This window comes from Bacillus rossius, chromosome 11 (assembly GCF_032445375.1).
Source record: "Bacillus rossius redtenbacheri isolate Brsri chromosome 11, Brsri_v3, whole genome shotgun sequence".
Taxonomy (NCBI): domain Eukaryota; kingdom Metazoa; phylum Arthropoda; class Insecta; order Phasmatodea; family Bacillidae; genus Bacillus; species Bacillus rossius.
This window is the reverse complement of record NC_086338.1, coordinates 55,518,128-55,531,878: the sequence shown is the minus strand read 5'-3', so window position 1 is coordinate 55,531,878 and position 13,751 is coordinate 55,518,128. Positions and strand designations below refer to the sequence as shown.

The 13,751-nt window shown below is 36.7% G+C and overlaps 3 protein-coding genes across 9 annotated transcripts in view; 2 read left to right on the top strand and 1 right to left on the bottom strand.

Moving 5' to 3' along the window:
• LOC134537041 (E3 ubiquitin-protein ligase Ubr3) overlaps window positions 1-5,701 on the top strand; it is a 115,925-nt gene extending 110,224 nt beyond the window's left edge. The window contains exons 30-33 of one of the 2 annotated variants that reach the window (XR_010075917.1): window positions 1,258-1,386; window positions 2,273-2,412; window positions 3,792-4,355; window positions 4,499-5,701. Coding sequence is in view for 1 of the 2 variants with exons in the window: in XM_063377258.1 (XP_063233328.1) it covers window positions 1,258-1,386; window positions 2,273-2,412; window positions 3,792-3,909 (387 nt within the window). In the remaining variant the exon portion in view is untranslated. Of the gene's footprint in view, window positions 1-1,257; window positions 1,387-2,272; window positions 2,413-3,791 lie in introns of both variants that reach the window. The other variant, XM_063377258.1, reaches the window with a different exon arrangement.
• A 1,725-nt stretch (window positions 5,702-7,426) lies between these two features.
• LOC134537043 (S-adenosylmethionine sensor upstream of mTORC1) lies at window positions 7,427-10,375 on the bottom strand. 2 transcript variants are annotated; one of them, XM_063377263.1, is made up of 2 exons: window positions 10,271-10,375; window positions 7,427-9,769 (listed from the first exon to the last, which is right to left on the bottom strand). In XM_063377263.1, exon 2 carries the CDS (start codon window positions 9,703-9,705, stop codon window positions 8,659-8,661), a length of 1,047 nt encoding a protein of 348 aa, XP_063233333.1. In that variant the 5' UTR covers window positions 9,706-9,769; window positions 10,271-10,375; the 3' UTR covers window positions 7,427-8,658. The 2 variants fall into 2 exon arrangements, with proteins under 2 accessions (XP_063233333.1, XP_063233332.1); XM_063377262.1 differs by having other exon boundaries at window positions 10,008-10,353.
• A 1,373-nt stretch (window positions 10,376-11,748) lies between these two features.
• LOC134537045 (aurora kinase C-like) overlaps window positions 11,749-13,751 on the top strand; it is a 14,021-nt gene continuing 12,018 nt past the window's right edge. The window contains exon 1 of one of the 5 annotated variants that reach the window (XM_063377266.1): window positions 11,749-11,949. The gene's annotated coding sequence lies outside the window, so the exon portion shown is untranslated. Of the gene's footprint in view, window positions 12,047-12,251; window positions 12,607-13,751 lie in introns of those variants that run through there. The other 4 variants (XM_063377264.1, XM_063377268.1, XM_063377265.1 and 1 more) reach the window with 4 other exon arrangements.

Below are 13,751 nucleotides of genomic sequence, written 5' to 3'. Positions count from 1 at the left end.
ATTAAAACTACGTCGGCCCTCAATAAGCCGGCAAAATCGCCAATCCCGCATGTCTTGCCTCAATTCTTACGATTTACTAATTTAGTGTTTTTAAATTCGTAATGAAGTTGCATGTCAAAATCGTGGTATTTTTCGGGAGACTGTTTTTCACTAAGATAACTTAAAAAATTGAATTTTTAAATGATCAATTTTGACTGCTGGATGTTAATTATAGTAGAGGATGATCTCAGATATCAGAAGCTCTAGAGTTTAGGATTTCATAAAATATAAGATGCTCTCAAATATTTATAAGATGACTTTAATTTTGAGACGACTTCGGGTGCAAGATAATCTTAATTTTAGGTTGACCTGTATTAATAGAATTTTCTCTAATATAATTTTCAAAATTGCAATTTATTTATTTTTTTCTATTAGTGTTTGATTAGTTCACGGAGTAGCATATATATTGTATTTAAGTTGTATTAAGTTTAATACCGATTATTTGTTTTAAGTCCCAAATAAAACATGGGCTTTTTTCATGATTCTGGAAACAATTTTCATCAAGAGGAGAACTTTGATGAATATTTTTCATTTCCATTTTATTTTCACCTTTTGGTAGATGATAGAAGATTTTCAACCATACATATTGGTAAAACTAAACTTTTGAAAAACATTAATAAACCAATGCTATTAGCATTTGTATCATGTATTAGTTCTTAATCAAACTAGAAATTTGCTTCTTGTGAAGTACATATATTTTGGTTATGGTTGTCTTCATCAAGTACACATTGTGTTCCTTGTGTGGATTGTTTGTTTTTTTCTGTGCACATCACGTTCGTGTACAGTGTTCCTCGCTGTATGTGTGTACGGTGTGTCTGTGTTTGGTGTGTGTGTACGGTTATTGGTGTGTGTACGGTTATTGGTGTGTGTACGGTTATTGGTGTGTGTACGGTTATTGGTGTGTGTACGGTGTTTGGTGTGGGTGTACGGTGTTTGGTGTGTGTGTCTACGGTGTGTGTGTGTGTGTCTACGGTGTGTGTGTGTACGGTGTTTGTACGGTGTGTGTGTGTGTACGGTACGGTGTGTGGGACCGGTGTGTGTGTTTGTGTGTGTACAGTATGTGTGTGTACGGTGTGGTATGTGTGTAGTGTGTGTGTGTACGGTACGGTGTGTGTGGGTATGGTGTGTGTGTGTGTGTACGGTACGGTGTGTGTGTACGGTACGGTGTGTGTATGTGCGTACGTGCATGTGTGCTGACGTGCCGTGGGTGTTTTGCAGTATTACCACAGGCGGCAGTGCGGGCAGTGCAACCTGGTGCCCCGGGAGGCCAGCGTGTGCTTGCTGTGCGGCACGCTCGTGTGCCTCAAGGAGACGTGCTGCAAGCACAACGCTTGCGAAGCCGTGCAGGTACTCCACATTCTGGGAACCGCCAGTTTCTATACTTCAGCTTTATGATAGTACTTACGACAAGATTAGTTTGAGTTGAGTTATAAAAAAAAATGTCTGAATCAAATGACAATTATTATTATTTTTGTTGTTGTGTAAAACATTTTGTTTTACAACTAAAATAATACCATTAAGTTTAGGTAGTATTATAAATATTGAAAAATTCATAACTTTTATCTATATTTTGATAATAAATTAATTCTCTAATGTTCTTTAACTAGCTATCTAATGTTGTTGAAATGATATTTTTGATTGTGTAGGTATTAAAGAGATGATATTCTTCTCTGAAGGGGGGAAAAATCCAATCCTGATATGTAGTATATTATGTGTATTACTATAAATTTTGTAAAGTTTTAATCTTTTGGAGATTTATTTGGTAGGAGGTGAATGTAAAGTACATATGTGTAAAACTATAAAATCAAGTTAATTTTTAAAGCTTGTATAGTGTGATTCAGTTAAAAACTGAGTTTTTATCTTATAACTGGGGGGCTTGTAACATCAGTTTTGGAAAGTGGCAAAAAAAAATACGAGTAATCACGGTAAAGTATAATTTACTTTAAAAAAAATACACAGTCGTGTATTACTGTAGTGGCTTTAAAAACCTCATCGTACAAATAAAACTTCTAAATTTTGTTTTACAGAATTTGAACACAATTTTCAGTTTTGGGTGTCTGTAAAAATTGTGCTGTTTGGCTCGGTGTTATGAGCTTCAGGAACCCGCGGAAAGGAGTGTAACTGGCCGTGCCTCGGTCGTGGGTCACGCACGAGGGTGTGAGAGGTGGTGAGGGGGGAAGGGGGGGCCAGGCCGGGGTGTTTGATCGAGCAGGTCGGTACGCTCTTGCTGCAGCACTCGATCGACTGCGGCGGGGGAACGGCCATGTACCTGGTGGTCACGTCCTCCTACATCATAGTCATCCGGGGCAAGCGGGCCTGCCTGTGGGGCTCCGTCTACCTGGACAGCTTCGGGGAGGAGGACCGGGAGCTCAAGTGAGTCGCCTTCGCCCCCTCCGTCCATCCGTCCGCTGCCTCTGGTCTCTTTCCGATGCACAGTTTCTGCCGTTAGCACCGTTCCTGTGTCAGTGTGCTCTGTTGCCGGATACATACCGTAGATAATGACAAGATTACATGGTGAAATGCGATAAAAACAGGAATAACACCGTAAAGCGTGTCGAAACACAGCAAAACCCCGAAATGCAAATAATACACGATATAGCACCGAAATGCAAGTTATATCATGAATTAAGTGGCATTGAACCAAAAATTAATTCAAATCATAAAAAAAAAAGTTATCTGTTTTCTCACCGATTTTAATTCAATGCCTCCCCACCAACGCTCATTACATCATCACTGCAAATGTTATCTGTGTGAGTCATATGTAACGACCACGAACATAGTCTGCTCTACTAATACATATTTACTCTAATATATATTTACTTCAACTCTGTAAATTTCATAGTTTAAAGAGTTTTAAGCTGTGTCGAATCCTCGGCCGAAGTGACACCCAACCTGAAATTAAAGACATTTGCATTCCTGCCGGAAATTCATGTCAAAGTCTTCGACATTTACTTGTAGTTTCCAATAATGAAATGTATAAAATTCTTATTCATTGAAGCAGTTAGTGGTAAAACTATCAAAATGTTTTGAATTTTCTAACAATTTTTTTAATTATTGGTGAGCAATTTTTCTGTAGTAATATTAATAGATGAATGGATATTTAATAATATGTATTAATATTCGGAATTAAAGCATTTAGTGTCTGATACTTTTATTAACTTTTTTTAACTAATAGAAAATTTTGTTTATAGTATGTTCTAAAATAGAAACTGATGTATCGATAATGCTTTGGCTAGTCGACAAAATACTTAGTATTAGCACAGCTCTGTTACAAATTGAGATCACTAATTTGAATGTTGATATCAAATATTGGTAATTCATGTTTTCCTTTAGCCGATGAAGTATTAATGAAGGGGATGGTGTAAAGGTTAGTGCGTGAAGGCAAGCAGGCATCCTTCTCAAACCTTCCAGCGTCGTCCGAACTAATTCCCCCTCCCTCGGCTCGGTCCAGCTGGGGCGGCGGGGCTCAGGACCTGAGTCTGGCTGCCCCCGAGGCATGCAACTGCTAGGTCCACACGTCGCCGCTTCAAGGGGATCACGGGAATTGGCGCAAAGCTCCTTCGTTCATTGACGACCACGCCCAGTGTCTGACGAGCGTTTACCCTGAAATACTGCAGTGGTACAGATTGTCCGGTCCCGCACCAAGGGTCCAGGGGCCGGTGTAGGTGGTGGGGTCGATGACCGACCGACCTCTGACGTAACGGCGGCCATCTTGGACTCGATGCGTGACGCCGCCGGGATGACTGTTGCAGGCGGGGCAAGCCTCTGTACCTGAGCGCCGGTCGCTACCAGCTGCTGGAGCAGCAGTGGCTGGCCCACAGGTTCGACCACACGAACAAGAAGTGGGTGTGGCATCGCGACGCGCTGTGAGACGCCCCTCCCGCGACCGCCTGTACATACACCGTGTGGATACGTCTCTCATTAATCCTTCTTGTACATTTTTCCTTATTAAATTCCTGCTCTCACAAAAAAAACATGAATTTCTAGTAATTTAGTTGTCTTGAGTGTACGAGTGCTTTGTTTTTACGGACGATGAGTGCTATTCCGCAGTGCAGTCGATCGTCTGCGTAGTCTCCTATATTATTTTGTTATTTTTTAAAATTCTTTAATGTTAGGCATCCGTTTTGCGTTTCCATTTTAATTCTGGCATTGTTTTCATTCATGTGTTTAACATTGCTGTGTTTATAAACTAAATTTAATGCAAAGTCTGTTAGCTTGAGAACAGAGCTTGGTTTAATCCATATCGTAACCAAAAGTATGCATAGTGGGAAGACTGTGAATCTGTTCTGCTGGTAAGCATTTGCAGGAATGCTAAGGTATGAAGTAGCTTGGCTTCTGGGTTGTAGCCGTGTCCTTGGTGATAAATTCACAGACGTTTCGGTCGACATGGCGACTGCAATGTCGACCAAAACGTCTGTGAATTTATCGCCAAGGACACTGCTACAATCCAGAAGCCAAGCTACTTCAGACAATGGCCATAAGAGCCTGCGAAAATTATTAAATGCTAAGGTATTATGTATAATTGTGATGTCACTGTTCTGTACTAGCCATAGGTTTCCTGCACATTGTCCGTATCATCGTTTATGTTGTGATGGAACATTACAACAGTTTACATTTAAAACTTTTATTTTTTTGTGCAATAGCAACTGTTTCTGTGATAATTTTTGCATGTTTGCATTTTGACGTTTACTATGCGATAACCAGTTGTCAGTGCCGCGGAACACAGTGTTGTTTTCTGTATACAATTTTGAAGAGTTTTTTTGATTTGACACCAGCTTAGACTTTTAAAAAGAGTTATACATTTTTAGAATCGGAAATGTACTTCCTCGTTGTTATTGTTTCGCATTAAACGTCTGTGAGTATTGAAGGTGATTTAGTTTATTAGTATATTTCAGATATTACGAATCAACAGAAACTTTTAAGTATGCAGTTAAGTAAAAAAAAAATGCTAGTGCTTCTCAATTCTTGACTTGAAAGCTGGTGGTTAGCTAAAATGTACATTTAATTTTTTGTATGCTACTTCAGTATGTTTTTTTTAATGGTCACTTGATGTTTAAGGGGCATATCTACCTGGGACCCCAGCCATGCGCTGAGAAAGGATTTTGTATGTAAAATACTTTTAAGGCGGTTGAATTGGATTCAGCGCGTGGCTGAGTCCACAAGTAGACGGAACCATTAACCTCGGTCAGTTAAGTGTCTCCCGTTAGCATACACATCAGGTTGTAAAAATGTGTATTCAACCACAATGAAATGTATATACTGTCTCCTTGAGTTTCCAGATGTGTGTATATGCCATGCATATTTCAGATCTAGCGTTCAATTTATTGATGTGGTATTTACACTACCTATTTCATTGAATTTTTTATTTTAAAATTGAAGCAAGCAGTTTTTTTTTTTGTGATATGTATTGGTTGGAGAAGTATCATTGTATATTCTTAGGGTTAAAAAAAGTTTAAGGACTTTTTACGCGGAACATTTTTAATATGTGATTACTGTTTTTTTTTCCATCCTGTTTTCATATCCACATGCGTCGAGGAACTGTTGTCGCACGTGTAGTTGAATGGCAAGCTATTGTATATTTTTGAGCTGAGTTGTTGACTTTGAAGATAGCCGAGGATGATTGCTGGGCTGTTGATATCATTAAAAGTAATTAAAAAATGTGCTTTGTTGTATGTTTTTTCCCTTCATTTTGTTCAGTTTTAGTTTTACAAAGCTGGCATCACTTCCCACCTGCCGTGGTGGTCTTTATATGAACTTTTTTTTTGTATTATTAATTAATTGTCTACAGCTTTCACCTGACTCAAATTCATTATTCTCTTCATCTCTGACTCAAGTATATTTTTCAAGCAGTCCAAATTTTACACTTGTGCATTACCCGGGATTCTAGCCCGGAACGCCTCACATCATAAGCCGGTGTGCATCAGACTATGCTACAGAGGTTGGCTTTACAAGAACAAATAAGAACTAATTAAGCACTTTAAGCCTTTGTTTTATAAATCACACACGTACGTGAATAAAATTGTGTAAAGAGTATTTTCACAAAAAAAAAAAAATATACATTTATGCCTGGGATTTAGTGAAATTTTGTGATAGCAGGACATATTGTAAGTTTGTAACTTAAATTTTTCGAGTAAATGTTTAATCAGTCTGCAATTGCCAACTTTTACGGTGTTCAACTTCATGGTATGAGACTGGTTTCTCGTTATTTTTTGCTTAAAGCTGATTTATTCTTAGTCGTGCATCTGTCGTTTTAACGAATCTCAGAGCATGAACTGTTTATTAAAGTAAATAATTTACAATTGGTACAATGTTTTCAAATCTTATAGTAGAGTGAATCATCCATGTTGGGCAAGTGAAGATTCAAGAGTCACATAGAATACTGTCAAAAGTAGCTGTCAGAAACAAGTACAGAAGGAGAAGATAGAAGATAGCAGGGCAGCATGTAAGGTGAGGCAAATGGGGCTTAAAAATCGTACAAGGCATGTTATGAAGGGGTTGTGATGAATGAGGTAAAGCATAATAACCAATTTAATGTTGCGTGATAATGCAAGTAGGTGTGAGGTGAACTAACTGCCTCTGTATGTATGACTGTAGAATGTACAAGTTATAAAATTTAACATCATCAACTGCAAGCATTGTGTGTTTGTTCAAGGTCATAATTAAAGAGTGACTCAGTTGTAGATAAGCGTAGGCACGAATACTGCTTTGTTGTCTCGCTTGCAGCGCGAAAGAATGGCTCTTTCCTCAATTAGTCGAGGGTGAACGTGTAAACTTTATTTAGCAACAGGATGGAGCCCCTCCCCATTGGAAAATCCTTGTACAAGCGTGATTGAACGTCGGAAGTCCCTGACCGTTGGATCGGTCGTAAAAACAGAGCTCTTTTTCGCTGACCTCAAAGTTGTTCTGACATAACGCTGTGCGATTTTTCCTTCAGGGTTTTACATAAAAGATTGTGTCTACGTCGCCTAGAGTTGAGACACAGAATTGAAGAGGCTATTGCTTCCCTCCCTTACTCCAGACGTGTTAACCAGTCTGGGAAGAATTTGGATTTTAGGTTGAATTTGTGCCATATAACTTAAGTTGCACAGAATGACCTTGCTAAATGTGATGCTTTAAAATGTAAAATGATAGAATAGAGGGTGAAATCTAATATAATATGATATGATCTTTAACACGAGACAACTATGAACATGTGGTAACAACTGTAACACAAACTCGGATATAAAACAGATGCATAGCAACTTTCTTTTTAAGATAATATTAAATGTAAGACAACTACCCATTCAAATGATTTAAAAGTAAGCTAAACATGGACAGCCTCACAAGTCAATACGGTAAAGTTTTGTTTATCTGGCTCTTGATGAACTGGATCTCCGGATAACTTGGATCAGATTTGTAAACATTTTATTTAATCTTCATAAAAATTTTTTTTAACTATGTTAACAAGAACATAACTATAAGTACACCAATACAAGTTAACATGTAAATAATATTGGGCAAAATGTACAGTATGCATTTTTGTCACTAAACTAATGGTAAAGTCTGCTTATTTAGGGCCATATTACCCGGATTATCCAGATTTTCGATTGCCTAGATTGTCTTTGGCCCCAGTTAGTCCAGATAAATGAGTTTTAACTATACTGTTTACATACTTTAGATTTCAGTCTTTTGAAATTTCTCAATTTTTAAAATTTTTGACAGTTAATGGATGCAACATAAATAACATTGCTATTTACTTAGTAATTTGTTTTTAAAAAAATTTTATGCAAGTGTTTCATTAATTCACCCGAAAAAGGCACAGGATATATTCTGTAGTAAGTCAAATAACATTAGCTTACATATTTTTTAAATTTATATTTCATGATAAATATTACTTTTTTGCAAGTCAGAAAACAATTTTTTACTTAGAGGTAAACCTTGCAAGTATTTAATTTTTTATTTTACGAAAGTTCTGTATCATTTAGTTTTAGATTCATCAAAGAATAGCAGTATTTGCATAACTCTTCTTCTTAAATTTAAATTTTTTTATATTATACAAGCAATTTACAGCACAAAAAACTAAAACTAATTATTGCTGTTTTGAACAAATTAAAATATTGTAAACCTGTCGGGGAAAAATTTTTACAATAAATTATGTTCATTTGTAAATACAGATACATGACAACTTATTTTTTAGGGTTTTTTTTACATGTGGGGCAATTTTAAAGTAATGCATGATTATTGGATTATTGCCAAACACTGTTTTTATGTGTTAAATGTTAAGGCCCCACACACATGGGTACACTATGGTCAACAGAACTTCAGGGTATAAAAAAGGTAATTTTAAAACCTCTGAAAATATCAGACTAAGTAGTATCTGTTTACAAAAAGCATTTAATATATATGCTGAGATTGGATTAGTAGAGAAGTTCTGTTACTGGGTCAATAATTTTTCGATATGATACTCCTGCAAAAGATGCTTAAAAGTACTAAAGGGACATAAAAAACACCTTAATCTTCATGGATGCAATACCGCGCTAGAAGCATCAGTGAGTATCGCACTTGCCGTCTTGCCTCACTAATATAAACAGGCCCATGGCTAGGTGGACCTCTTAACTTCTTAGCTACAAGAAATATGCCTCAGCTAATACAATCTGGGAGCTCTGTGAACAAACTAACAATTTTTTCTTCATCTCTGCCTTCGTCATTTTCACTAAACCTGGGTGCAAATTCGTCCGCTGTTGCGTCATGATCGCGGAAGTCTTGAGGGATGTGTATCAACTTTGCGTCGTCGCCCGAAACTTTCTGCCTGGCCGCCCAGAGCATCGGGACGCTGCGTTCGGGGCATTTGCGATAGGCCATGCACTGGACGTGGGCCAACTTCTCGTAGTAGGCCCGCGAGAACCCCGCGTAGGCGAGGGCGACCCGCCAGTTCTTCATCAGCACGGAGCCCCGGGACGCCTGCCTGATGTCCGGCGTCACGATGAACAGGAGGCCCTCGTCGCGCAACAGCGAGTGTGCTTTCTCGCAGCAGGCGTACCGGTGTTCTGGGGAGGGCAAGTACTCTAGGAACAGCGAGAAGACGACGACATGGAACGAGCTTCCCGGGAGTCGATTCACGGAGGAAGACGAACTCATTGTATCCCAATCGAGATCTGACGTCTCTGGAGTTGTGACCTCCAGGTCAAGGAAATTGCAGCGCAGGACTTCTGGTGACGCGGGGGCAATGTCGATGGGGAGGACTCTGAAACACTGGAAGTCCTTGAAAGGGTTATAGCAACTTCCAACGTCCAGCAGGCACAAGCGACTTGTGATGGAACTCTGAAGATTCCGTTCCGGCTTTCTGCTGTCATCTCGATCCTCCACCCCACAGTTGTGCCTCGATATCAGATGCTTCTCTTGCCTCTTCTCCTTCTCTCGCTCCAACTCAGCACCGCCGTGCGCGAAGTACTGCAGACACTTCTCCGCGACCCAGTCGATCCTCGACCGGCCGCCACCGTCACTCTCTCTGTCCCAGAACTCGGTGGCCAGCCGTCGCATGCTCTCCGCATACCGCTGCAGCAGGTCGTGTTGGCTGCAGTGTTCTGCCCACGCCCGCTCCACGCCGACCTTCTTCGACTCGCGTCGCAGTGCATGATGCACACCTTTGATGAAGGACGCCAGATCTTGGTGCTCTTGCTCAGACATGACTCAGTCGTACATCTCCATGCAACATTCACACAGGCCAGCCTTTCTAGGATAATATTCTCACCTGTGAGGCAAACAATACAAAGTTCTCAACAAAATAATTTATCTGCTGGTAGCTAAAGTAATCCACCAAACTCGCACAATTTCTGAAACCTAATCCTAAAATCCTTCCCTTCTCAAACATACATCATTAGCTTCCCCTCCCGCCTTGACCGCACCTGTAAGCATTCCTCTTTCCGTTCGTCACAACTCCCTTTACAACATCCACTCATGATCTCTATTACCTTCCTTGTTCAACCTACCTAAAAAGTTTCACCAATCTTTCTACCTTTCTATTGCCCTCCTTTGTTCGTAATATTCAGTGTATTGTTTTTTAAACGGGCAGTGAATAACTTATTTAGCACATTACATATAACAACGATGATCGTTTATTTATAAATACATATGTAATTATATTTTTAAACTTTAGGTTAGGCCATAGCAGTTAAACCTTCCGACGAATCTCAACAATCGCAAATATAATAACCAAGAAATTCGCTTTACACAAAAGAAAACAAAAACCTACACGTGTTTTCCTGGTGAGAAAACAAACTTCACTTCACAATATTGGCCTACTTTGCCATTGCAGCCATAAGAAAGTCTGGTACTGCGTATAATGGTCAGAAAGAAATGAACTATAACACATTGTTATATTTAATGCTATTTAATGTGATTGGGAACGGCAAAATCAGGTAACAATCTTTGCCCAAGTATGATTGAAAAGAATACATCTCGCAAAAATAAAATATTTTTGACTCTTTATTTCAGCGTTAAAATAAGAATTATTATAAAATTATGAAATAATAAAAAAAAAGTTTCTATGAGCAGGAAGCGAACCCTGACCGGCCGGATGCTAGGCAAGAGCCTTATCAACTAGGCTAGGCTGGTTCGCCTGGCGCGACGGAAAACGTACCGGTCTAAAGCCAAAACCGCAATTTTCGCGAAAACTAAGGCGCAATGGACAAAACCCTTTTAGCTTAGTACTCTGGGGGCCTCCCTACACAACATATATAAGACCTATTAAAAACTATTTGTACCATACTTTGTAGTCCCCTTGTAAGACAGATTGTGGTTATTATTTTACGAGAAACTTAATAACTAAATACTTCACAAATCCCTTGAATAAAAAATCTGATGATAATTTACTGGTGGCCTAAAAATGCAGTAGTTAAATTTTAAATGAAAATAAATATTTTTAAGTACATGTGTCAAAGTGGAGATCGTTTTTCGCTTACTGTAACCACTCCATTTACTATTTTGACCTTAGGAAGCACATTAACATAATGGATTAACTTAATATATTAAAAGAATTATGGGTAAATAGACACACTGCACTTATTAGTTATGGCTTTCTGGTTGGAGGGTTGGTTCCGCCAGCGGGGTAATAGTACTGAAGCGGTAGGGATCAGGCTTTACTATTGTTTTATTTATTTTTTCATTTTATTTTTATTTCCAAAATTCGTTCAACAGATTCTTAAAAGAATATAGAACATGTCAATAAAGTCAACAAAAATGAACAATACAAACAATCAAATTAATTAAATCATAATATCACATCAATTTAGTACTAATTAAAACAAAAATATAAATACATCAATATACAAACAAATCATCATAAGTTATTCTAAACATTTTTATAATATTCATTTAATGTATAAAATGAATTTTCTAATAAATAGTTTTTGAGTAGAACTTTAAATAGTCTTGGGTTGCAATGGGAGATTACTTTTAGTTTATGAGGGAGTGCATTGAAAAGTTTTATGCCAGAGTACAGTGCACCTTTTTGATAACTTGATGTATTATTACTTGGCACATGCAAGTCGGATTTATTTCTGGTGTCATAAGTGTGTATTGCACTGTTATTATCAAAACTATCATTATTTTTAACTACAAAATTAATTAATGAGTATATATACTGACACATCATAGTAAATATCCTTAGATTCTTAAACAATGGTCTACAAGAATCATAGTGATTAACATTAGACATTATTCTAATAATTTATTTTTGTAGTAAAAAAACATCATTAGCATAGGGTGATGATGCCCAAAAAAATGATCCCATATGACATTACAGAATGAAAAAACGAAAAATATATTTGTTTTAAATAAAAAACAGATACAGTTGCTGATAACGATTGAAGTGCGAAACAAGCTGAACATAGTTTAGGTATCATTTTAACTATATGTTCCTTGCCACACAAGGTATTGTTTACATGCAAGCCTAAAAATTTAACACTATTTGCTTCTGTAATTTTAGTATCACTATAATTCAATTGAACTACAGGGTTAGACTGTTTATGTAAGTGAAATTTTAAGATACTTGTTTTATCAATATTTAGAGTAAGATTATTAGCATTAAACCATTGATTTAATTTATCACATACACTATTTAATGTTTGAATTAATTCTTGATTTTTAATGTTATGACACAATATGCTAGTGTACGAAGCTTCGATCAAGTTTATATGATCGAAGGTATGAAGTCAATACTTTTAAAACTCAGCTTAATGACCAATTTCAGTTTTTAAATTTTTTTCCCCCAAAAATGCAATGAATATAAAATACACAGTCAAAAATAGCTACTGGAATTACAAAACTTTTTGGTATATTTATTTGGTTGTAATTAATAAGAATAATGTTTGATGCATTAACTTTCATTATTTTGTTCGTGATATAAGCTTATCGCATAATTCTTTACATAATTCCCTTTGGGGAAACTTTAGTTTGTGGAAGAGAATTTTGGTGAACATGGCTACGCGATGAATATTCGCGCTTTTTTAGAGGGGTTTTTAAAAATATTTACGTTACGATTGGTGTGATGGTTCTATCGTTCAGTTGTGTATTGGAATATTTATTTTGGTAAGTATCGTGTGCTTTCGATAATACATTGTTTACATTTGGTTAATGTTCTTACGTTGTGTCTTTGGTGTAACATTACAGTCGTTTCTTTTAACTTCTGAGAAGAGCTTTTAAATATTTAGTAAATCTGAAGGAAGGCCACTTTTCTGCAGAAATTTTTATAAAAGATTTAAAATGTTTATTTTGTTACGTGCCATGTTCAATAATTATTATATAGGGCGTTGTGATATTTAAAGTAGTTTCTAGTAATTGGCCATTTGTAGAGTGGTTGTGTTAGGTAAACTTAAAATAGTGTAAAATCATGAGAATGATTGGTTATGTAGCTACATTAAAAATAAAAATACTTTGTAATAGTTTCTACAGTTGGTTAGGTTAACAACATTTAACACACTTTAAAATTGTGTGAACGGTTGGTTAGGGAAGGTTACGTACCTTAGATGTACTTTTAAATTGTGTGAACTGTTGGTTAGATACATTAGAAATACTAGGTTATGTTACGGGTATGTGTTGAAGGTAAAAGAGATTGAGTTACTGTAATTCTGTATGAATCACATCCAATCTGTTACTTAAAATATAATTAATGGGATATATCTTTTGATTTCTTTAATAGGTAAAAATCCTATCACAGGGATATAAATAAGGAGAGTTTTTTGAAAAATCGAAAAATTGCTGTAACTCCTTGAATATGACAAATATTTTATCAGTAACAAGATATTTTATCTCGTTAGAGTAATACCCAAATATTTTATACATTACAATTAATTAAAAATCCTAAACACTTGGAACATTTTCGCTGGATGGAATATGAAAAAAGTCATTGAATTATTTTAGAAAAATTTGGAAAATAATAGGATATTGCATAGGTATGTTTAGTTCCCAAAATATTTCAGAAGTTTCCATAATGTTTCATAAGAAATTGGTACTTATGAATTTTCCCGCACCTGTAGGCTCTGCCAAAAAGGATTTTAGTTACAGCATAGTTTTTTCACAGCTTGTAACGCCTTATGGAGTTTACTCAATCTTGAAATGCAACTTTTTGTTACTTTTTGAGTAAAAAAAATATTTTTTTTTTAATGCATCTTACAGTAAACAATGTCTGACATCCACCAAATTTATTTAGTTTTTTAAGATGTGCCTGTTTATTG